General features: G+C 41.0%; 1 protein-coding gene across 2 annotated transcripts in view; it reads right to left on the bottom strand.

The window, feature by feature from the left end:
- The window catches only part of LMBRD1 (LMBR1 domain containing 1), a 298,140-nt gene that overhangs the window by 72,007 nt on the left and 199,091 nt on the right, over positions 1 to 27,042 (bottom strand). For both annotated transcript variants that reach the window (XM_075338441.1, XM_075338442.1), the window contains 2 exons: positions 16,732 to 16,834; positions 4,178 to 4,282 (listed from right to left, as the gene is read on the bottom strand). In XM_075338441.1, the coding sequence (XP_075194556.1) occupies positions 4,178 to 4,282; positions 16,732 to 16,834 (208 nt within the window). The remainder of the gene's footprint in view (positions 1 to 4,177; positions 4,283 to 16,731; positions 16,835 to 27,042) is intronic.

Genomic DNA, 27,042 nt, shown 5'->3' with positions numbered 1-27,042 from the left:
AGTCGGGGAGAAGGAAGCTGGCACTGATTGGTTGTGAAGCTCGCATGTCATAAAAGTACCACATGGGCCCCAGGAATGCGACTTCAGACATCGCTGAACCGCAGTCACACCGGATGGGAGTGTAGGCTTATTTATTTTTATGGGGGTAAACAAGGGGAATGAGTAGGGGGGGTTGTCCGAGTAGGGGACATATTCTTTAAGTCTAAAGTGTATGGAGGGGCCTTCACAGAGAGAAGGTTACCAAGACTAAAGGAGCAGTATGTTAGAAAGAAGCAGATGGTACGTAATGACATCTAATTGCTGCATCAGATTACAATGTTTGTTTGCAGATTGATCCATTCTGCTTCAACAACAAATCTGATACGCATAGGTTTACATAAGCTGTTTACCCAAACCGGTAGTACATTATTTTTAAGTGTTTTCAGTTTATTTTTATATGGTGATAATCAAGCTAGCACAAAATTGTAGATCTGGTTTGGACGAATATTTCAGCCTAATCTAATGACACACGTTGTAGCACTTTTGTTACCAATTTGAGATATTTAGTTGTGTAATGAGGAAATAGTGGACACATTTGTTACTTGCTGATCCGTGTCCTAAAACGAACCAAACCTTAGAATATACATGTATGGGATTATATTCTATGCAGGTACAATGGCATATCTACTCACAAAATAGTTCAAAAGGCAATACACGACTGACTGAACTTGGGTTAAAATAACGTGTGGTGCTGCGTCTGGAGAAGTAATGAAAAATGAAAAACAGCATACAGATACCAGCGGATAACACCATAAATTACCATAAAATTAGTTATTTAACAAATATGCCAAACACACATAATAAAAACATTTAAAAAAGCCAAAACGGCCATCACAACATATATGCACCCAGAACCACAAGCAGTTCTGGGTGCATATTAGTAATCTTTCCTAACTGTCCCTATATACACTAGTATAAATAAACAGATCTTTAGAAAAAGTATTTCTAAAGATCGTATATTATATGCTAATGAGGCCTGCGACTAGTTGCAAGGGTGTTACGTTCCCTTGGCTTGTCAGCCCACATAGCATGTCAGCACACTCCTGTGGGTGTACTAACATGTTAATGGATGCGCAGCGGCCCCGCATGTACCTGATTCTTGATGGCAGCCGGCGGAGGATGGATGTGCACTGCGCATAATCCGGAGTCCTCAGCACTTCCCGTCATGCGCACTATACCTCACTGAAGCCAAGGAGCTTACACCTGGTATCAGTTTACTGCGCATGATCGGAATTACTAATATGCACCAAGAACTGCTCATGGTCCTGGGTGCATATTGGACCTGACAGGTACCATTTAAAGCTACATAAACTGTCTGAGCAGACTACTTCATGTAATAAAAATATGCAAAATACAGATAGATCAAATATAATAAGGTGCAATAAATGTGTACAATGAAAACCAACAGTATGAATCAATATAAAGAACCCTATGAAGGTTTGTGATCAAATAACCATATAACAATGCAAACCCATATTATTCAGACAGTACTACCAGCACAGCAACATAGGGAAAAAAGTTAATAGAGAGATGAGGAACCTGCATGATAGTGAAAAAGCAGTAAGGTAATAGAGGTACAACAAACACGTGTCGCCACATGTGTGGCTTCATCAGGGGCTAGGTGTAATGTATGGTAGGCATATACCACGCCATATAGTAAACAAATAATGTGAAACCATCATCACCTGTCGTCTGAAGCAATATTTTTCTTTTGTTTGTTAAAGATCCCATACTTACCTGTACGTTAGAGTACCTATATTTCCCTCTCCAGATGTTATTCACCTTTTTTGTGTATTTTCATCTGTACATGTTAATTTCACATGTGCTATTAGAACAATGTTCACACATGTGAGTTTTTCCATACTGAATTTAGCTTCATATTCTTTTAGCTAATAGTTTTTTTCCTATAAGCATGCCCTTCATGTAAATTGGTGACAGTTGATATATTTCAACTGCATTTTTTGTTTTTGTTTTAATATACCATACTTACTTGGATGTGAGAGTACCTATAGTCCCAATCTCCAGATATGGAATTCACCTTTTTTTGTATACTGTAGTTTGATCATTAAATGTGAATTTCACATATTAGCACACGGGTCACACAAGTGCGTTTTTTTACCATAATGATTTTAGTTTCATATTCTGTTAGCATGCCATTCATGACAAATGGTGATAGTTGATATATCATACGAATAAGCCTTGATCATTTCAAGTCTTGTTTCTTTCACTCATTACTGATTTTGCTTATTAGATTTGAAAAAAAAAAAACATAGTACAGGAGCACATACCTAACAAGCAAAATCAGTAATGAGAAAAAAAAGCACACACATACATATTTATATATATACATATTTTTATAATATATATATATATATATATATATATATATATATATATATATATATATATATATATATATATATATATATATAACACCCGCAGTTCCTGAGTTGCCATAAATCTGGATCATATGGAACAGAGTTAAACTAGTCCTATGTACCGCCAACATGTGCGTACACTTTTGCACTCTGTATTACTTATTGAGCGTATGCGCTATTTACAGGCTCCTTTATCCATTACATGCTTGCGCTATAGCAGATATGGTAGAGTGGTTCACGTGTACGTACCCAGAAATACTTGCTATTGCTTCCAAAGTGCGTCTGTATTTTGACCTCTTTCCATTTGAATCACAAATCTTTACTGTTCATTATTAAACAAATGCGGTGGATCTCATACATATTGCTCAAAAAAGTCAGGTGATGATTGTTTCACATTATTTGTTAATTATTATTCCTATATAGCATGGCATATGTCTACCATACATTACACCTGGCCCCTGATGAAGCCACACATATGGCAACACACGTTGAGTGAGCCTCTATTCCCTAACTGCTTTTTCACTATATTGCAGATTCTTCATCTCTTTGCGATTGACTTTTTTCCCTATATTGCTGTGCTGGTAGTACGGTCTGTATAATAAGCGTTTGCATTGTTGTATGGTTATTTGATCATAAACCCACATAGGGGTCTATGTATTAAATATCATACCCTCTGTTGATTTTCATTGTACACATTTATTGCACCTTATTGTATTTGATCTAACTGTATTTTGCAAATTTTTATTATGAAGCACTCTGCTCAGGCGGTAAGGGTAACCTTAAGGGAATGTGCCCACGTTCTGAAAGCAGCAAGTCCTGACCGAGGGGGGGGGGGGGGGGGGGGTGACACGCGTCTCCTCCGCAGGAGAATGCAGCTAACTGTGCCCACGATCAGGGTTCGGTGTGCTGCGTTCTGCTTGTGTTCTTCCTATGGAGGACGCATGCAATTCCGCAGCAAACAATTGGCATGCTGCGGTCTGGAAAGATGCTCCACAGGTCAGTGTTTGCTGAGGAAAAAAGAAGCATAGTGGGCACAGGATTTCTAGAAATCCCATATACTATGCTTGTACTGTACACCCCAGCGGTTTGGACGCAGCTGACGTATGCCGCGTCCAAACCGCTGCAAATACTGATCGTGGGCACGCACATTAAGTATTATATAAACTTTTAGCTGGTATGTATGTTATGGCCGTTTGTGCCTATAAAATGGTTTTAAATGTGTGTTTGACAAATTTGGTAAATAAATCATTTTATGAGTATTTATGGTGCGATCCCCTGGTATCTGTAAGCTTCTTTTCATTGCTCTCTTTTGGTATACATGTGGTTGATCCCTCCAATAATTGGTGGAGCCCTCTATTTTTTGTCTTTCGTCAGACGCAGACATTTATCTAAGCTCCCAAAACCCAGTTACAAATCCAGAACCGCTTGTTTATGTAAGTAATTTCCTTTATGAAGGAGACATGGTCGATTGTTTGTTTAACACTACTGTAGAAGTCCAAGGAATTTCGAGCTCCATAGGGTTTAAGTGGTAGAAATGTTAAATGACCCCTCTCTGGGACTTCTAGTGTTAAAGGGTTAAAAAAGTAGAGATTCAAAATCTAGCTGATCTGAGTTATAGTAACTAGCAATCATTCTACATCTGGTTACTGGTCAACATTATTATGATTTTTTTTCATTACTACAGTTGCACTCTATTGATAACATGGAAACTGTACTCAATTATATGAAAATACATATATGCTGTGACATAAATCACGTACCCTTATCCAGAAGAACCATATACCCATATTTCTGATGCCGGCCATTGAAGTAAAGAAAAAATACATTATGATAACTGTAATCAGGATATAATCAAGAGGGAAAACCTAAAATGGGGAAAAAAAAACAAAACAAAACTAAATCAATATATATACACATGCACCAAGTAACTTAAAATATATAATATAATTAAGACTAATAAAAACATAGTACAAAGTAAGAAAAAGTAATGAGCAATTACAGTCCAATACAAATAACTTTTACATTTACAGATTCATTTTCTTGTATATTAAAAAATAAAAATAAATCTTTATTTTTATATAGCGCTAACATATTCTGCAGAGCTTTACATTCATCAGGAACACTGTCCCCATTGGGGCTCACAATATAAAGTCCCTATCAGTATGTCTTTGGAGTGTGGGAGGAAATCTGAGTACCCGGAGGAAACCCATGCAAACACTGGGAGAACATACAAACTCCTTGCAGATGTTGTCCTTGGTGGGATTTGAACCCAGGACCCCAGCGCTGCAAGACTGCAGTGCTAACCACTGAGTCACTGTGCTGCCCTATATTGGGAGTAGTAAAGATAAAAATTGAATCAATCACTTGCACTTTTTTCACATACATGGACTCCATAGGCTTTTCATACACCAATGTTACATCTCGTGGCTCTCCTGAGGCAAGGACTGAGGCAGTCTCCCATTCCTTGCCTGCCACGAGCGCTCCTGCTCAGCAGCGCCGAAGGTCTGCCAGACTGCGCAGTGTGCAGGAGATACCTTCTCAGAGAGGCAGCAGAAGGGCGACACCTAGTGGTTCTCCTGTTACAAGGAGTGAAGCGGTCTTCCATTCCTGGCCTGCCGCAGGCCCTCCTGCTCAGCGGCCCCGAAGGTCTGCGAGGTTGCGCAATGTGCAGAGGTTTACTGCTCAGGGAAGCAGTGAGACTCCCGTTATCTCTGCACATTGTGAGACCGAGGATCCCGCCTCTATTTCCCAGAGGCAGGAGGGTGAGCATGTGCTATGCGTGGTGGGTTCTGATTCGCCCACTGACGTCACACGGCTTGATGACAAGGCAGGTGACGTGGTGAATCCTGACTGGCCACGCTGGGACGTCGTGGACCCTGATTGGGTCAAATCCGTCATCTCCGCCTCGCGCCCGCCCTTGGGTGGAACGACACCTCCTTAAAAGCTCCTCCTGCCATCATGGCGGCGCGCGACCGTCCTTCTATGTTTGGATGTCTGGCAGCGTGCTGCCACGCCACTGCTCAGGCATTACTGTCTTCTGTGGGCTTGGCCCTTGCTGCTTAGGCAGTACCTCGTTTGCAGGCCGTGTTCCTTCCTTGCTGCTCCGGCAGTATCCCCTTCAACAGGCCGTGTTCCTGTCCCAGGTGAGCTCCTCAAGCCTCCACCGGACTCACCTGGTTATTGAAAGCACACGTGCGTGGGCACCTCTGTGCTACCCTCGTGCCATATTCTCGTGACTTCCACTGGCACACGTGCGTGGGCACCTCTGTGCTTCCCCGTGCAACAGGTACACCGAGCCGTGAGATCCCTGCCATACAACCCTCACGGGTTAGGGCAGATCGGTGTACATAGATCGTCTGTGACATTCCAGACGATCGCTAGCAGCAACCCACTCACTCTTCACCCACCATAGCGGCGGTCCCTTACACCGCACAGTGGACCTTGACCGGCGGAAGCTGTCCATTTCCCATCTTGGCACGCTTCCCCGGGTCCCCCTCGTAACACACCATACTTTGATCCTTTTTACGTGATCTTTGGTAGATGATTTTGGTGTCATTAGATCAGTTAGAAATTAATGGACGCTGTGCTGTGATTGGCTGAGATGTGGGCAGAGTAGATTTACTTAACCCAGATTCCAAAAAGTGTGGTGGTGTCCATAGAATCTAATGAAAGCGCAGATTTCATTTTTACCTCAGCAGCAAAGAACTAAAAGCTGGACTGTCATTGGTTGCTCTGGGAAGCAAAGGCAGATTTACTTTTAGACTGGGTTCATAAGAGTGTGGTGGTGGGCTTGACACAACAGTTTTTAGTGGTTTTGGTGCATTATGCTTTTGAGATGGAAATGGCTAAAAGTAGGTGTCTTAATTCACCTGGGGAGACCTGACAAACCAACCTGGCTACCAGTGAGGAGTCTTATAGCTGCAATGCTCCTCTGAGATGATATTATTATTATTATTATTGTTAATAATAATAATAATAATAATAATAATTCCCAGAGGAGCATTGCAGCTATAAGACTCCTCTCACTGGTAGCCAGGTTGGTTTGTCAGGTCTCCGCAAGGAGAAAAAGATTCCCCTTAGACCCCCGCTATAGCTTCTCATACATCCAGAATAGATCTCATACTTTGCACTGAGGAGGGGCAATTACCCCGAAACACCATGTCTGCATATTGAGGTTCTGATTAGGAATGAGCGAGTAGTGAAATACTTGGCCTTGCTATACTCGTAACGAGTAGGTCCTAATACTCGGGTATTTGTTACGAGTAGCGAGTCCAATGTAAGTCATTGGGAAATGCGAGTAATTGTCTGCTGGACCCTACAAAGCAGTCTGGGGGCTGAGTAACAGGCTAAAATGGATGCATGATTGTTTAAAAGGCGGGCGGTAAAAATCCGCCGGCTTTTTTAAGCAATCAGCTGATGCACGCTCCACGCCCGGGTCCTTCGCTCCCCTCTCCCTGGTGCTGCGCTCCCTGCCCGGTCCTAACTTAGGATCGGGCAGGGAGGCGGTGGGGAAGCGAAGCAACGGGTAGCGGGGAGGGAAGCACCAGGCGGGGGAGCGAGGCAGCGGGGAGGGAAGCATCGGACAGGGAAGCAGTCGGTGAAGTCTCTCTCTGTGTCGGTCAGTCTCTGCAACTAGTTGCAAGGGTGTTAGCTCCCTTGGCTAGTCGGCCCATATAGCATGTTTACACGCCCCTATGGGTGTGCTAACATGCTAATGAATGCGCAGCAGCACCGCATGTACCTCAGGCAGCTGGGCGAGCCGGGATAAATGCCAGATATGGCACATCTAATGGATGTGCCAAATCTGGCACAGCTGCCGGTTTCTATTCTTACCCTGGGGGGGGGGGCAATAACTATGTGCCCCCCAGGGGGAGAATACCAACCCCCAGCTGTCTGTTTTATCTTGGCTGACTATCAAAATTGGGGGGGGACCGCACGCAGTTTTTTTTAAATTAATTTATTTATTGTACTGCATGATATAGACCCGCCCACCGGTAGCTGTGATTGGTTGCAGTGAGACAGCTGTCACTCAACGTGGGGGCTCGTCAGACTGCAACTAATCATGGACATCGGTGGGCGGGGGAAGCAGTGAATACAAAATGACGTAATAAGTGGCCGGCATTTTCAAAAACAGGAGAAGCCGCCGGAGCAGTGTGACAGCGTGCAGCACCGTGCTGGTGATCGGTGAGTATGAGAGTGTATTGCAGTTATGTTCCTCGGTTGAAGGAAAAATTTAACATTGAGTACAATGTGAGTGAGTGGAGACTCAATTGATTTGTCCTCAAAAAAAGTCAGAAAGCTGCTACTGCACAATGGCAGCAAGTATGCTTCAGTGCATGTAGAGCTTTCTGTGCACTTAAAGGAAAGCTACGCAAATTTAGATTATATTCTCAAGAAACTTTACTATGAGCATCAAGGATGGCCATTATGTGGTGATCTGAAAGTTCTCTCTTTGCTACTTGTGTGAATGGGACAGCCGGGATTTGACTAAGGCCGCTTTACACGTGGCGATTTATCGTGCGATCGCACCCGCCCCCATCGTTTGTGCGTTACGGGCAATTTGTTGACCGTGGCGTACAAAATCGGTAACCCCCGTCACATGTACTTACCTCCCGAATGACCTCGCTGTGGGTGGCAAACATCCTCTTCCTGAAGGGGGAGGGACGTTCAGCGTCACAGCAACGTCACACAGCGGCCGGCCAATAGGAGCGGAGGGGTGGAGATGACCGGGACGTAACATCCCGCCCACCTCCTTCCTTCCGCATTGCCGCCGGTCGCAGGTAAGCTGCAGTTCATCGTTCCCGAGGTGTCACACAGAGCAATGTGTGCTGCCTTGGGAACAATGAACAACCGTCACGCAGAAAAACGATCGATTTTTTGAAAATGAGCGACGTGTCAACGAGCAACGATAGGGTGAGTATTTTTGCTCGTTCACAGTCGCTCGTAGCTGTCACATGCTACGATATGTCAAACGATACCGGATGTGCGTCACTAACGACGTGACCCCGACGACATATCGGTAGCTATATCGTACCGTGTAGCGGGCCCTTAACTGGAGCCTAAAATTTGACTAACGAGAACATCTTTGCAACCTGGATTCAAGAACAAAGTTGTGTAAAATTTAGTTATCCAGCCACCACTCCACATTAAGCTTGGACTGAGGAAGCAGTTTGTGAATGTTCTACCGAAAGGAGAGACTTTTAAGTACCTACGTACCAAGTTTCAGGGGCTGTCTGAAGCAAAAAACTGAAGGATGGCATGTTTGTGGCTCTGGATATTCGGAAACATATGTAGAACAGCATTTTTGAAAACAAAAATTAAGGCTTTTGAGAAAAGGGCTTTGGGATTTTTTTTAAAGAAGCTGTGAACAAATTTCTAGGTCACAACAAAGATTCAAACTTTAAGTCCATTGTGGAGAACATGCTGAAACATTTTAAAGCCATGGGTTGTCTGAAGAATTTGAAATTACATATTTTACATTCCCATTTGGACAACATTCATGAAAACCTTTGTGCTGTTAGCAAACCGCAAAAAAAAAAGTTTCATCAGGATATCAAGGAGATGGAATAATGATGCCAAGATAGATGGAACGTGAACATGATAGAGGACTACTGCAGGATGCTTCACAGAGAAGATCTAGCTACAGACCTTCTATAGAGAAAAGTTATCAAAAGAAGCTTTGAAGAGAAAAGGCAAAGGCGCAAGAATTAAATTCCAATAAAGTTGCAGACTAAATATTCAATCAATTTTTATATATAATGTGTACATTTTTGGCTACAATAAAAGATTTTTCCCATTCATCTCGCTTGTACGTAATTTCATGCACGTTTTGTGCAAAATCCATATGTGATGTTTAAAAATAGGTGTTATAAATAAGGGCATAAGAGAACATGAGAATCAGTCATTGGATTTGATAACAATTTTCATAAACCCAAACTTTGCACACCTGTGTTATTTAACGAGTACCCGTCATTTTAACTTTTTCCTCCTAAACCAATAATACATATGAAAATTAGCAATTTTGGAACATTTTATTGGAGAAATCTGCTTCTTTCTCTGCCAGATTTGATCAGTGATTTTCAAAATTTTCAGGTCTCATGAAATCTGCAGCGAAGACAAATTTTTACATTACGGAGATTGGAAACCTCAGTTGTTGCTGATAAGATTCTTTGTAGATGGGAGGGGGGAGTCATTGAAAATGACTGATGAGACCTGGCAGAGAAATATTTATTTCAAAGTCACTTATTTTCACATGCACCATTGATTTCTGAAATAAAAATACCAGTAACTCTTTAATGTGTCTTTATATTGGCTGAAAGAGCTCACAATTCCTTGTATATCCATTCTACTGAGGGAAGCTTATCTACATATTGTAGCAGGGCTGTGGAGTCGGTAAGCTAAACCTTCGACTCCGACTCCTCAAATTCTCTTGCACCGACTCCGGCTCCGACTCCGGCTCCGACTCCTACATATATTGCTTATAGTTAGGTGAAAAATTTATTGTAGTACATGAATATGTGTATGTGAACATCAGATATTTAATAATTTTTATGATACAATAATCAAGATATTTGGATAGAACATAAAATATATTTATTGGAATACAACTTTAGAACACAAAAAACTGTAATAAATTGTAAATATGTAATACACTATGTAATATACAGTAGATTACATATATATCTTGTGTGTGTATATATATATATATATATATATATATATATATACATATTTACAATTTATTAGTTTTTTGTGTTCTAAAGTTGTATTCCAATAAATATTTTATGTTCTATCCAAATATCTTGATTATTGTATCATAAAAATGATTAAATGTCTGATGTTCACATTGTACTACAATAAATGTTTCACTTAAATATAAGCATTATACTAAATGTTATTATTTAGTAAAATATTCAGCACATTCTGCATTGCACTCCTGTCCCCAATTTATTATATATTTTAGGAGTCGGAGTCGGTGCATTTTATACCGACTCCGACTCCACCAAAATGAGCTCTGACTCCACGACTCAGACTCCACAGCCCTGTATTGTAGTGTATGTTCTAATGGAACTCAATGTGTAAACGGTTTCCTGTAAGTTTTGAAGTTCATTAGAGGTGAGGCACTTCTACTATTCACAGCTAAGGGTGCTTTCACACTTGCGTTCAGCGCAGTCCGTCACTATGGAGAATAGCGCAGTCCGTTAACACACTGAGCTATTCTCCATAGACTTGTACGGACGACGCACTGTAACGCAAGTGTCAGTGTTGCATCCGCTTGACGATGCAGCATCGTTATTTTGACGCTGCGTTGGGCGGAAGGAACGCAGCATGTAACGTTTTTTTGAGCAGCGCAATCTGTAGGATTTCACTGCGCATGCTCTTTTTTTTTTTTAAATCACAAACTTTATTTTGTCTCTCAGTGGCCGAACGTTCAGCTGAGCGCCCGGCCGCCGGCATGTGAGAGCTCTCAGCTGAGCGCCCGGCAGCCGGTATATGAGAGCGCTTAGCTGAGCGCCCGGCCGCCGAGTGATCAGCTGATCGTTCACAATAGTCTGCTGCCGGTAAAACTGTAAAGAAGAAAAGAAAAAAAAAAAAAAAAAAAAAAGCTTTCCGTTGTTTTGTACGATCCGTTGCATCCGTTGTGCCATTATATGCAACGCATCCATTGCATCCGTCACACAATGCAATGCAACGGATGCCGTTCAACGCAAGGGTGAAACTAGCCTAATGGTTTTCAAGGGGATTAGACCAGGTATTACTCTTGGTAGTTCCTACCGAAATTATTTGTGTATCTCTGGAGCCTGCACAATGATTCTTCATTCAATTCGATTAAATCAATTTTACTGTGTAATTTCTTCATTCATCGTCAGAGAAGCTGTATGAGAGGAGAATTTTAATTAAAGGAAGTCTGTCACCCCCAAAATTCCAATTAAACTATTTATACATACATATAGGGGCATAATCACTGTAAAATCATAATTGTAGTATAGATTTTACTCTGTTTTATTACATACTAGCTGTAGTACCCGGCATTGCCTGGGATAGTAATTAAATCTCTACGTGCGTCTCTGTGCGCATTTCTGTCTCTGCATCTGTGTCCCTGTATGTCTGTCTCTACCGATATCCTATTATCTCACACACAAGCTTCTTATACTAAGAATGTCCTTCGCTGCCTATAGCAACCAATCAGAGCTCCTATGAATGACCTGTAGCTCCCAGCTCCATTGATTTTAATGTAAGCAGGTTTTTTGGCGAAAAACTAAAGTGCAGCGTTAAATTTTCCCCTCAAAACATAGTCTGACGTTTCCTGATTCAAATGCAGTGTCTGTGTAAAATCCTTGATTGTAAATGCAATGGTACGGATTCCTTTAGTGGACATACACAGACGTGCACACAGATGCGCACACAAACGCGCACACAGACGCGCACACAGACATGCATAGCTTTTTATAGTAGATGTAAATGAGATGGCTTTCGGTACACCCTTGTTTTGGTCAAGAGCTAAATATGTATGTAACGCTCACCGCTGGTGTTAAGCAAGAGTACAAGTGGACCCACTGAACCATAAGGGGACCGATGCTTACCCTTTAGTGGGAGTGGCTTAATTAAGTGCCTACCGTGAGGCAGCCACCAGGTACTAATCCCAGGGCAGTAAACGTGACTATGGCAGCTGACCCCCGGGAGAGGGATGAACTCCGGTACAGACACAGGTGCAGGCGGGTACAGCTGGGATGGGAAGGGCAGGCAGCAAGGCTGGAATGTACAGATATGGTGGACACAGTATGGACAGATCAGTATGGGAAGGTGGACTCAGGAATAGCTACGCAGCCTGGCGGTGGCTGTGAGTCTGGATCCCTGCTAGGGACAGGCAGGGTAGTGCAGGGATACTGGCGCTACAGTGTTGATTGACAGTACTTGCTTGAATAGATTCCTCAGTTCTGCACACTGACACTACAGATACCGAGCGCACACACAGTTGTGTTACTATGTCCAGGTGCAATCTCATCTCTCTTCAGTCTACAGTGGCCACTTGCTGTACAAAGGATCACACAGTTGTGGGTGTTAATGATAACAGGAGTGGGATGAGATGAGATTGTTCACATACTGACATGCAATAGCCAGATGTGAGCACAAAGTGTCAATCCTCCCTGTACTGTCAGCATCAGCTACCCTCTACTCTGGGATCCAGTGTTCAGCAAGTGGCTACTGCAGACAGGAGAGGGAAAAGAACGTACTTGTACACCCAAAGTGTATGTGCACATGATCAGGAGATGCTGTGTTCAAGATGCAGCCTCATTTCTCTTATGGAGACGCTAGTGTTCCGTGCCAACGATCATGGTTCTGGGTGCAGATTTTCGGTGTTCTGCCACTAAGAATGCACACGTCTCTGCAAGCATAAATTGTCATGCTGCGTCTTCTATGCTGCATAGAAAAGAAGAACAGTCGGCATTGAATTTCTATAAATCCAATCCACTGTGCTTCTACTACACAACGCAGTGTTTTGAATGCTGAGAAAAGGATCTGTGTCCAAAATGCCGCCCACCCTGATCATGTGCACAGGCCCCAATACTACTGTGTGCGCTTGAGTCCTGCAGAGTCTGTGTGCAGGGCCTACGAATAATTTCTAAAAAGCACTGTCAATTAACTTTTGGGCAATTGAGGCCACAGAACAGTGTAATCAGCCCTTGAGATTCTATGGGTGTAACGAAGCCACCTTATTAAGACCTTATAAAATATTTGTTAAAAAAAAAAAAATAAATAAATTATATATATATATATATATATATATATATATATATATATATATATATTATAATATATATATATATATATATATATATATATTATAATATATATATATATATATATATATATATATTATAATATATATATATATATATATATATATATTATATAAATATAATATATATATATATATATATATATATATATATATATATATTATATAAATATAATATAATATTTATATATATATATATATATATATATATATATATATATATATATATATATATATTATATAAATATAATATAATATAATATAATATAATATAATATAATATAATATAATATATATATATATATATATATATATATATATATATATATACACACATACATATATACACATACACACATACATACATACATATATATATATATAAATTTATATGAATATATAAGTGGTTTTCATTTTGGGGGGTGACAGATTGCCTTTAGGAATAAGTGTCTGAAAAATCCCAACATTTATATTTATGAAAGAATTTGACAATTTAGTTGCCGCATAGAATTTTAGCATTTCTATTACCAACTTTGGAAAGCAACAAATCAATGTCAGTGAAAAGTAACAAGCACTTTTTGAGTAAACATACTTATCGATTATCCTCTCTCTCACACTCACAGAGTACACAAATTACATCATTGTATTTAGGCTCTGACAACAAGCATGGGAGAAAACAACAGGGGTGGTGCAGGACGAAGGGGACATCCAGCTTTATAATAAATATATTTTTAAGATATGTCAGAACAGTATCTGTGTACCATTAGTGGTGGAATTATACTAAGCTGTTGATGGACTTTGCTTCAATTTAAAGAAAAGTATTTACTTTTCTGACATGCTAGCTAGCGGAGTAGCAAGTTCAGGGCTCAGTGGGTGTTCTCTCACTAACATACTCTCCCTTCTGTCTCTAAATACTGAATGCTGCACATTACTTTCTATGTTTTCTGCAAGCTGTAATCTCTTTACAAAACATTGATCACAGGTTCCCTTTGGGAAATGAAACATGATATTTGTATTTAACGGCACTATACCTCCTATCAGAGCCCTGTTTTTCCCTAGGTCACATAAAATTGTTGCTATAGTCAATCAGCAGCCACTGATCGTCTGCAGCTCGCAGTACTCATTCAGCGCAGAACTTTCACTGATTGGCTGCAGTGGTAATGTGACAGATTGCAGTGACCTGGGTGGTTTGGTGACTATTTATTTGAGCACAGGAGTCATTCTGGGAAAAGTATACAGTAATTTTATGACAGACTGTGGAGGTGTTAGAAGGAATCTGTCAGTAGGATCAACCCTCCTAAGCAGTCCATATGGCCATGTAGGTCATAGGAAGCTGAAAAAAATGAGATCTTGATATCTGCAATTTGATGTTTTATTCCAGAGAAACACACGTTTTTCCTTTCATATAAATGAGTAGTTCTAGAGACTGATTTTCATGAGAATCTGCCATTAGAGCATATTTTAAATAAAAGGCAGCGTTTACCAGAGTGAGACATCTAACACAGAACAGTAGAACTTTGTCTAATTACAAACATGTTCACAGCTGCAGCTCTCACAGCTCTGCTGTATTACAACACTGTCTGCCTGTGAGATGGAGGCTGAAGCTGAGAGGATCCTGCAGATGTGTCAGTTATAATCACACACAGCTCTGCAGGGAGACAAGGAGACCAGCCATCACATTTCACACTCCTGGATACAGAGTCTCATGCAGAATAGTGTCCGTCCCATAGTCTGGAATAGCTCATTTATATTTAAGAAAAAGGTGGTTATCTCTGTAATAAGACAAATGACCTCTGTGTCCATCTAGACTGCTTTAGGCTATGTGCACACAGTGTGTTTTTCGCAGCGTTTTTCGGGTGCATTTTTGGCCTCAAAACTGCATGACATTGCTTCCCCAGCAAAGTCTATGAGTTTTCATTTTTGCTGTCCGCACACAACTTTTTTTTTAAGCTGCGTTTTTTTAGCTTATAAAAAAAAAAAAAAAAAAAAAAAATGGACATGTCAATTCTTTCCTGCGTTTTTCTGCATTTTCCCCCCATGCAATGCATTGGAAAAACGCAGAGATCAAAAACGCAGCAAAACGCAGCCAAAAATGCACCAAATCGCGGTAAAAACGCATGCGTTTTTTGCCGCGGGTGCGGTTTTGTGCGTTTTTAGCGGCCAAAAACGCACAAAAACACAGCGTCATAAAAACGCAGCGTGTGCACATAGCTTAAGCGTTGATCCTACTTAGATTTTTCCTTTAACAAAGGGTTGTCCAGTCGTGGACAACCACTTCATGAAAGGTTTCAGACTGAGCAAAGGAGTAGGAAATTACCACAGGATTAGATACACAAATGGTTTACGTGCAGTCCAACGGAGAAAGTTAAATAGAGCTAGTGCTCAAAAGTTAGCAATGCAGTTACATATAGGACAGTGACCTGAATCAAGACTATTCGAAAAAAATGTTTTATACTTGCAGGAACATTAAAATTAGACATTAAAATTAAGCAAGAAATATAGCTGCCCTTAAAATTTGTGTGACGATCATACAGAAAATGCTGCATACTGAAAAGTCAATCTTGATAAAATCCTGGAAATGAAAATTAATGCTCTGTTAATCAGTATCATTTTCAGTTGGTCGTTATCTAAAGGCCACCAACTGAGCAATGAAGGTAGACGCAGTGATCTTTGTGATACTTCAAACAGGGCAAAGCAGGAAGGCTTCTGCTGTAGACCGCTGTCTTAGCCACGTGCACACGTTGAGAAATTGGTGAGGGGTTTTTTTTTTTACCTCGATATTTGTAGCCAAAATTAAGAGGGGGCGATAAATACAGAAATGGTGCCCGCGTTTCTATAATACTTTTCCTCTGATTTTTCCACTCCTGGTTTCGGTTACAAATACTGAGGTGAAAGACTGATTAAATATTCAATGTGTGAAAGTGGGCCTATCGTGGCAAACAGGACAGTAAGGCTATGTTCACACGCTGCCTCTTTTTGGTCAGTGCATCTTAAGTGCAATCTGAAAATGCACCAAAAACGCAATGCGTTTTTACTGCATTTTGCCCAATGCGTTTTTTAAGTCAAATCTATAGACTGGAAGGGCTCAAAAACGTGGTAAAAATGCAAAAAGAATTGACATGTTGCATCTTGGCCGCATCTTGAAAAACGAGCCAAGATGCAGCCAACAAAAGATGCCCAGTGTGGACAGGAAAAAAGAATCTCGTAGACTTTGCTGGGAGAAGGAAATGCATGCATTTTGGTGCATCTTTGTGACCTCAAAAACGCACCTAAAGATGGACTGTGTGAACATAGTCTAAAGAGAAGGAGAAGGCGGAGAGAGTGGGCGACAGCTGAGTTCTTGAGATACAGATATATTTTTGATACATTTCTCAGTTTCAATAAAAGGCAAAGGAGCATCACAGAAAGGGGAACATTTTTGGAAATTTAGCGCTTAAGCTGCTATATATTTTCAAATGTTAGATCTTGTATGGCAGACATGACTATGATAAACTTTGAAGACATGCTACTAACCCTTTGAAGAATAGGAAGAATAATATTCAGTGGATTTGTTATGTTTGTTCCAAAGAGAACAAATCCAGTATCGATACCAGCGGAATGGAGAGCTTTGTCAAGACTGCACAAAGAAAATAAAGTAATGAATGAGGTTTAAACTGTATCGGAAACACATTAAAAGAAAAAATAGATGTTACGTACCAAAACTATAGGTTTTATGAATGTGTTGCTAATCTTTAAAGCTTTGCCCATAGCCATTAGGAATGTGAACAGAAACATAAATGAAAGTTCAAATTTACATGTCATTATTTCTATAGTACTCATTATATATCAACGCTTACTAATCAATCAGCAAAATAGTAAGTTCCCATATTACATTGGAATTTGGAGGTTTGTCTCCCTATATACAGGTTTGGTTTTCCAGGTTAAATGAGAGTCATGTTAATTGCTGTAAATAATAAACAGGGTGGGTCATTTATATGGATACACCTAAATTAAATGAGAATGGTTGGTGATATTAACTTCCTGTTTGTGGCTCATTAATATATGGGAGGGGGGGGGACTTTTCAAGATGGGTGGTGACCACGGCGGCCATTTTGAATCTAACTTTATTTTTTTCATTGGTAAGAGGGTCATGTAACTATGTATGCTTATTGAGAAGTTCACAAGAAAAACAATGGTGTGCTTGATTTAGCGTAACTTTGTTATTTACAGTTTTATTACCACTTATCAAATATGTTCAAAGTGCTGCTCATTGTGTTGGATTGTCAATGCAACCCTCTTCTCCCACTCTTGACACACTGATAGCAACACCACAGAAGAAATGCTAGCCCAAGCTTCCAGTATCCGTTGCTTCAGACCTGACGCCCATAGTGATGGCACACCACCACAGGTCCGAGCATTCCGTACATGAACAGTGTCCTGGTAAGTGGATTGGTCATAGTGGGCCAGTTGAATGGCCACCAAGGTCTCCCGATCTGACCCCCTTAGAATTTTATTTTTGGGGTCATCTGAAGGCAATTGCCTATGCTGTAAGGATACAAGATGTGCAGCATCTGAAACAACGGATACTGGAAGCCTGTGCTAGCATTTCTTCTGTGGTGTTGCTATCAGTGTGTCAAGAGTGGGAGAAGAGGGTTGCAATAACAATCCAACACAATGGGTAGCACTTTGAACACATTTTATAAGTGGTCATAAAACTGTAAATAACTAATAAAGTTACGTTAAAACCAAGTGCACTATTGTTTTTCTTGTGAAATTCTCAATAAGTTTGATGTGTTACATGACTCTTTTCCCGTTGGAAAAAATAAAGTTGGATCCCATTTTATTTAGGTGTATCCATATAAAAGTCCAACCTTGGAAAACACTCAAGATCAATATTTTACTTGAAAATATTCAGATATTGAATAAAGCATTAAATTGAAAATTTATTTAGTAAATTGTACCTTTACTTTCAGATAAAATACATTATACGACAGTACTGAGCAGTGTAGCTGTGAATCAATCACTGGGGGAAGCTAAAACACATCAGAAAGCTACAGAATAATCTTTAGTTGTTTGCTTGTGTCTCACTCTACTTCTCCGTACCCCCTCGTCTTAATAGGAGCCATAAATTCACATCTTACTTTACCGACAAACCACCTTGTTTTGACAAAGACTGATTTGAGCGGTTTTATAAAGTAAATTGTCAGTTCAGGAGGTATAAATGGCTCATAATAGAAGAAAAAAAATTCTCTAATAAAAATATATTACAAATATTGCGATAGTTGTGTGTACTATTGATTTAAGCAATGTTGTTTTAAAGGAGAGTTGCCATATGTAAAGGTACAAATACAGCTTGAGTATTTTTTTTTATTTTTTTATTTTTTTAAAAGTTTAGTATTTTAGTTTACGGTGTACAAAATGAAATAAAAAGTGAACGCCACTTCACAATTTTCGATGTTCCCATAAATGTTCCATAATGTAGAGGGTTTGCTTTCAAAATTCCAATACGCTTAAGCGACTTTTTGGTAGCTGCAGGACATGTTCAGGTTAAAGACGCATAATCATGGCACATTAAGTCTGGATGATATTTCCTGTCTGCCAAATGAGACTATAAAGAGCTTTTCCATGTACAATTTATAATCATTATGATGGATAGGCCATACTAACCCTTTCCCTCCCAGAGGTATTTAGTATGCCTCTAGCCCCCTCAAGTGTGGCTTTCGGTAAGATTCTGCTTCTCTTCAGTGGATGTTTAGCGATTAAGAATACGAGCAGAAAGATCAAACTTCCGACATCATTACTCAGAACATATTTAAAACTTATCAGGCTTGAAGTTAAAAGCACCATGTAAAATTAATTTATTCTTGGTCTGGGTTGTGAAATATTTTGTGATAAAAAGCAATCTCTCAATTATCATATATGTTAATATGATACAACTATAATAAAAATAAAGAGTATAAAATATATAATATATTAGATACACACTCCTCCATATTGAAATTGCAACTCCAAGAGAAGGAAAACTTGTGTGTTCTAAAAATTACAGAATCTAGACAGGTTAGTAAAAAAACAAAATGCTGAAAAAAATATTTCAAAAGCTCTTGATTGATTCTCAATATTGAGAGTCACATTCAGAAATTCATGCCTTAGTATGCCATCAGTGAGGTTATAGCTGGTTGTCTGAGAAATATCCTGCCATATTGAATGCACTTGGGCACGCAAATGATCAAGATCTACTGCCGGCAGTTCCCTTTGTAATTCACAACCAATGATGCCATCGAGCTGCCTGATGAGAGACAACACAAAGTTGCTGCAAGCTACAGAAGCACATTTAGGCCAAACAGATGGTGGACTAGCATTGCCATGTTAAAAAAAAAACAAAGAAAAAAAACCCCAAAACGCTCCTTGGATACTTTTAGGTTCCATCTTAGAGGCTTCTTCATACAGTTGCCCATATGATCTTTAGATCAATCTCCAGCTTTTACAGTACCCCAAAAAAACGCCAGAACTTTGACTCATCACTGAAGAGGAGCGTTCTCCATTGAAGACTTGCTCTGCATCATAGTCTTTTAGAACGGTGGCATGAGTTTAACGAAACACCTGTAACTGGATTTCTATTCTGTGGCTCAATGTCATAAAAATGCATTCTGATGGTTTGTTAAATCGATGGTTTGACGCCCATGCTATGCTTGGTATATGATGCCTAATTATACTTGCAGTACAGAATGAATCCCTATGGAACATTCTTTGAATCTCACAAGATAACGTAGGCAAAGCCATGAAACTGTCTTCATGAGGGAACGTCACACCGGTCCTACTCCCGGGATTATGGTGTGAGGTGGCATAATGTATGGTAGCCAGAATCTTTTCGATCTTCTCCACAGGTTCATTGAGGCTATGTGCCCACGGGAGATTAAACCTGCAAATTTATCTGCTGAAAATCTGCGGATTTTCTTGATTTTCCAGATAAATCCACAGGTTTCAGCATGTACAGACACTCCCCCTGTTAACTTATGGGACATGGGGAGTGCTGCGTCCATGCTGCAGATACGTGCTGCTGCGGAACATGCTGCGGATGTCCCGCAGCCGCACATAACTGCATGTTATTTCGTTCAGCGGGATTACCTGCGGAAATCCCGGCCCTCCACTGTGGAGATAGAGGCCAGGACTTTCGCAGGTAAGTCGCACGAATGCCCGCAGGTTTACTGCAGCTATTTCGCTGTACTACTGCAGCTAAAAATAGCTGCGGATTCCGGCTAGCAGCTACGGGAAACCTGCGGATGTACCTGCGGATATATCCGCAGGTACAAACTCCCGTGGTAACATAGCCTCAAAGGCCAGCGTAACATCAACTTGTTAGTTTAATTAGTGGTACGCCATTTCCCCACAGTATCCAAGGATCCGTTTTTAAACAGATTGCCAGGCTGCATGTTGCTAGCCCTACTGTAAGCAGCCTGCATGGCCTAAACATGTTACCATGGCCTGCAAGATCTCCAGTCTCGTCTTCTATTGAGCACATCTGGGATGTTGTTTGTTGACAACTGTAAATGTTGCTGCCAGCAGCGGAACTTGAATGCTCAAGTGCATTGCAAAATGTTCCGCAGACCTCCATTAACCACACTGACAACAATGCAAGGTATGCAAGTGAGGGTGTTTATATTTGACACTCATTCTCAATACTGAATAAATTGAGATATTTTATAGTTGGTTTTTAATTCATCAATTCATCATCTGCATATCCTTAATGGTCCATCAATCACAATTTCACAAACTCATCTTCTGGGTATTGCTAATTACATGTATAAACACTGTATCTACAGGAGCCTTTATGACATCCAATTCTAAATTCTCATGAATATGGACTTTAGACAGGCAAATAGGCTCTTTAGAAATGACAGGAACTTTTGTGGCATCTATTGGCATTATCAATACTAAAAGTCACTATTTATTTTTAATTTGTTTAAATGCCTTAAAGGGGTATTAGCATCTCAAAGATGCTAACTCAATATGTATTAGGTGTAACAATAATGATATTAACAAATAACTCCATTTAGAAATGTAGTATAGTTCTCCTAATTAGCTATGACGCTTATCTCATGTGCAGGGCATTACAGTAGCTTATTAATCCATGGTTATGACCATTCATATAGTGAAAGGTGGTTTCTAGTGGTTGTGACTATTGATAACACACATCTAGATAAATTCCTGGATGGGTCTAGCCTGCAAAATAGGGTCACTTCGGGGAAGCTCCACTGTTTAGACTTATCAGGTACTCTCCAAATGTAACATGGTGTCCAATAACTATTCCAGCCAATTCTGAGTTCTCAAAGTCAAATGGAGCTCCTTCCCTTCTGAGCCCTGCCATTTGTCCAAACAGTAGTTTTCTACCACATATGCGGTAATGGTGTACTCAGGAGAAATTGTACGGTGATTTTCTCCTGTTACCATTGTAAAAATGCAAAAAGTGGGGTAAAACTATCATTTTAGTGGGAAAAAGTAAAATTTTTATTTCTAATAGTTCTTGAGAAGCACATGAAGGGTTAGTAAACTTCTTGAATGTGGTTTTCAGCCATGTGAGTAATGCCGTTTTTAGAATGGTGTCACTTTTAAGGATTTTCTGTCACCTAAGGGTCTCAAAGTCACTTTAAATGTGATGTGGTCCCTAAAAAAATGGTTTTGTAAATTTTATCGGAAAAATGAGAAATTGCTGATGAACCTTTAACCCTCATGACAAAAGAAATATATTTAAAAAAATTGCACTGATGAAAAATAGACATGTGGGAAATGTTATATAATAATTTTGTAGGGCATAACTGTGTAGTTTAATGGCATAAATATTCAAAGTTAAAAATTGTGACGGTTTCAAAATTTTACAAAAATTTCCGATTTTTTCACAAATAAACCAAATATATCCCATAAAAGCAGTCTGAAAATCACCGGGATCCATTCAAGCATTACAGAATTACCACATAATGTGACACTGGTTAGAATTGAAAAAACTGGCCTGGTCAGTAAGGGGAGACCAGGCTTGGAGTTTAGGGGTTAATGCCAGAGGAGGTGAAGATTCTGCAGTTATGGAGTCAGTAGAGCGTTGAGGACTTTTATAGACTATACCACTCAGCAGCCCCACCATCTAACTTTACGTAGTCTCCACTTCATGACTGGAGTTGCAGAGGCTCCTCAATGGTCCCACGTTTTACGAATATGCTGCACAATTACTTGTTGAATATTTAGAAGAATGAAAAATCTGAATTCAATGATTTAAAGGCGAGTTCCATCCATACATTGCCTAAAACCCATAAGCCACACCTATTATGTACAAAAATGAATATAAAAACCATCCACAAGCTGCCTCTCAATGTTTTAAAGCTGCCACAAGTTTGAAAAAAGGCTTGACTAAGCGACATATTAAAGCACCACTCCAAAGCACTTTCTTTTCTTTCACCTCTGGAGTGGAGCTTTAAATCTAAGTCCTCAGTCTTCGCTCACCCTCCAGCGCCATGTTGAGATTGTAACTTTTGACTGTCCAGAAGTCCGAAGTTACATCACAAACTCTCAATACAAATCTATGAGAGCCACAATGGGGCCAGAATGAGGCTCTCATAGACTTGCATTGAGTTGTGACCTCAGGCACACAAGATGAAACACTGGAGGCTGTGGCAGGTCAAAAAGTGGAAAAGACCGTCCGGATAACACATGAAGACGACAGAGAGTGAGTATAAGGCGGGCTTTGCACGCTGCGACATCGGTAATGTGTACGCGCCCCCGTCACAGGTGCGATATCTTATGATTGCTGACGTAGCGAACATTATTGCTACGGCAGCTTCACATGCACTCACCTGCCCTGCGACGTCGCTCTGGCCGATGACCCGCCTCATTCCTAAGGGGGCGGGTCGTGCGGCATCACAGCGACGTCACACGGCAGGCGGCCAATAGAAGCGGAGGGGCGGAGATGAGCGGGACGTCAACATCCCGCACACCTCCGTCCTTCCACATTGCAGCCGGGACGCCGGTAAGGTGATGTCCCTCGCTCCTGCGGCTTCACACACAGCGATGTGTGCTGCCTGCTGGAACAAGGAACAACATCGTACCGTCGCGGCTGCAAAATTATGGAAATGTCGGACCCTACACCGATCATACGATAACGACGCTTTTGCGCTCGTTAATCGTATGTAAAAAGATTTGCACACTACGATATCGACAGCGGCGCCGGATGTGCGTCACTTTCGATTTGGCCCCACCGACATCGCACCTGCGATATCGTAGTGTGCAAAGCCTGCCTAAGACTAGGGGCAGGGGACTTAGATTTAAAGTGACACCATATAAAATAAAAAACAATACTGAAATGGTGCTTTAACTATTCAAAGGGGTTTTCCTGCAAACATAGCTCATTTTTTACCAATAGATCTTGGAATAATGATAAATTCCACTATTGGATGCGTTTTAAAAAAATGTTCCAGTGCTGAGATAATCTTGTATATGTGTCCTGCTATGTACTGTGTAATGGCTGTGTCTGACTGTACAGGGACATGATCTGATCATACCACATCTTCTGGGCCAGGGAGGAAGTAAATGAGCATACAAACATGACATCATGGGATCACAAATTATTCTGTGAAGCAAAACATTTTTTAAAAACAGACAGGGAAATGTTTTACCTCACAAAACGAATCATTAATGATCACATGCTGTCTTGTCTGTGTACTTTCTTATTCCCTAGCCCAGGAGCTGTGGTATGCTCAGACCATGTCCCTGTATGGTCAGACACAGCTATTACACAGTACATAGCAGGCACACATATATAAGATGATCTCAGCAAAGGAACATTTTTTTGCCCATTCAATTGTGAAACCTTTTATTATTCTAAAATCTATTGATTAAAATTAAGTTTGCTCATGGGAAAACCCCTTAATTAACTTCCATGTGCAAACTGCAAAATACAAGTTTGCCCTATTTATAGGACTTGACTATTTTTGGGGATTGCTTTTTTCCTTCCTTATATGAATGTAAATGGTGCAAAAAATGATTTCTGCGATTGGGTTTCATTAAAAACTTGGCACCACTTGCTTTTCTATAGCCTCTGCGCTGCACTGTCTATTACTGGCTGCAGAATGAGTTAACTGAGAATCTGTCAGTGTAAAATGGATTTTGTAACTCATCTATCCTTATCCTAGCCCCTCTAAGCTGATTTATGACCAGAGAGACCATCAAACTAGAATGTGAAGGAAAACAAAGAGCCTGTGAAAGCTAAAAGTGCAACATTTTTAATGAAAAAAAAATTGCAAAAATGATTTTTAGCCTCAAATACAGGCATAAAAAAATGTCCCCAAAAGGTGGACGTCCCGTAAAAAACCCCCTCTACCTGCAAAATTTAATACCTACAGCAAAACGTCTCAAAATTTGATTGGTAATAAAAGTGACAGAGCAAAGTGTGAACTTAGCAGTGGTTTCATGCGCCCACTAAAAGCAAAACACTAAAATAAAGAGGAAACATAAGACCTAATCCAGCAGCAAATCAAGATTCCTATTTTTCCCTAACTATGCAATTTTGCATCACAATCACGGCTCCATTTATACAAACGAGGAAACGTGATTACAGTGAGCTTAGGACTGAAAGCAAAAAAAGGAACATTATAATACGCAGGCTGGATTTACAAAACAGAGGCGAGAGTCTCTTCACCACAGAAAGCCGTGGCCATTAACAGCAAAAGTTGGCGGTTTTGATGAATTAGGGCTTTATAGAATAAATTAGACCACCTTGTAAAGGTGCCAATTTACCAACATGATCATTTAATTTTCTGGAGAGAAAAGAATGTCTAAAGGTACCGTCACACTAAGCAACATCGCTAGCAACATCGCTGCTGAGGCACAACTTGCTAGCGATGTTGCTGTGTGTGACATCCAGCAACAACCTGGCCCCTGCTGTGAGGTCGCTGGTTGTTGCTGAATGTCCTGGACCATTTTTTAGTTGTTGCTGTCCCGCTGTGAAGCACACATCGCTGTGTGTGACAGCAAGAGAGCAACAACTAAATGTGCAGTGAGCAGGGAGCGGCTTCTGCGGACGCTGGTCACCAATGTAAATATCGGGTAACCAAGGAGCCCTTTCCTTGGTTACCCGATATTTACCTTCGTTACCAGCGTCCACCTCTCTCAGCTGTCAGTGCCGGCTCCCTGCTCTCTGCACATGTAGCTGGAGTACACATCGGGTAATTAACCCGATGTGTACTCTGGCTAGGAGTGCAGGGAAGAGGGAGCCGGCACTGGCAGCGTGAGAGCGGCGGACGCTGATAACAAAAGGTAAATATCGGGTAACCAAGGGAAGGGCTTCTTGGTTACCCGATGTTTACCGTGGTTACCAGCGTCCGCAGAAGCCGGCTCCCTGCTGCCTGCACACGTAGCAGAGTACACATCGGGTAATTAACCCGATGTGTACTGTGGCTAGGTGTGCAGGGAGCCAGCGCTAAGCAGTGTGCGCTGGTAACCAAGGTAAATATCGGGTTGGTTACCCAATATTTACCTTAGTTACCAAGCGCAGCATGCTTCCACGTGTAGCGACGCTCCAGCGATCCCTGCCAGGTCAGGTTGCTGGTGGGATCGCTGGAGCGTCACTTAGTGTGACATCTCACCAGCGACCTCCTAGCAACTTACCAGCGATCCCCATCAGGTTGTATCGTTGTTGGGATCGCTGGTAAGTTGTTTAGTGTGACAGGGCCTTAACACATGCAAAGGTCACGTCACCAAAGAAAACACGTTACAAGATACACATAGCAGCACAATAGTGGTTTTTTTTGTATTTCTGTGCTTTAAATCCAAGTCCCCTGCTCCCAGTCATAGGCCAAGTGCCCACGGGACGATGTACTGTGGGCACATAGCCTTGGAAAACCTGTGGATTTATCTGGATTTTCTAGCTAAATCCGCAGGTTCGAGCAAGTACAGACACTCCCCATGTTATCCTATGGGACATGGGGAGTGTCTGTGTCCATGCTGCGGTATGTGCGGCTGCGGAATATGCTGCGGATGTCCTGCATCCGCACGTAACTGCATGTCAATTATTCCTGTGGAATTACATGCGGAATTCCCAGCCCTCCACTATGGAGATAGAGGCCGGGACTTCCGCAGGTAAGTCACAGGAATGCCCGCAGGTTTACCGCAACAACTCTGCACATATACCGCAGCAATGGATAGCTGCGGATTTCGGGGAGCAGCTGCGGTAAACATGCGGACAAACCTGAGGAAAAGTCCGCGGATACATTGTCCCGTGGGCACATAGCCTTATACTCACCTTCCTCCACTTTCAGGCTTTTCCAGCAGCGCTCCGGGTCAGTCTGTGCTGAAATGCGACTTGCCGGAAGCTCCAGTGTCTGATGGAGCACACTAGAGGTTACTTCTCAAAACAACTCTATAAGGCTCTCATACAGATGCATTAAGCACTTGTGACATAATTTCTGATTTCCAGCCAATCAGAAGCACAAGATGGCGCTGCAGAACCGGAGCGGCATTGGTAAAGTATGAAAACACTGGAAAGGTGAGGATTACACATGGGGTGGGAGGGAGGGGGGTGTTTCAGTTAAAATGCCACTACAGTGGTGAAACAAAACAAACGCTGTTGTGGTGTTTTAAATGACAACATGGCTAATCCCGAATTACTACGGGTACTTACTTATTCAGATATTTGCCTGGATAAATAAGGATTTGTTGCTAAGCTGGACACCTACTACCAGCAGTATTATTTTCCCACATAAAACTAGATTGCACATAACTTCTAGAGATCAACAGCATATTTCTATCATTTCACTAAATGTACAATAACAGATCACTTTTTAGAGATCAATCAATTTCCAGCAC

This window comes from Anomaloglossus baeobatrachus, chromosome 3, assembly GCF_048569485.1.
Source record: "Anomaloglossus baeobatrachus isolate aAnoBae1 chromosome 3, aAnoBae1.hap1, whole genome shotgun sequence".
Classification (NCBI taxonomy): Eukaryota; Metazoa; Chordata; class Amphibia; order Anura; family Aromobatidae; genus Anomaloglossus; species Anomaloglossus baeobatrachus.
This window is presented reverse-complemented; position numbering and strand designations above follow the sequence as displayed.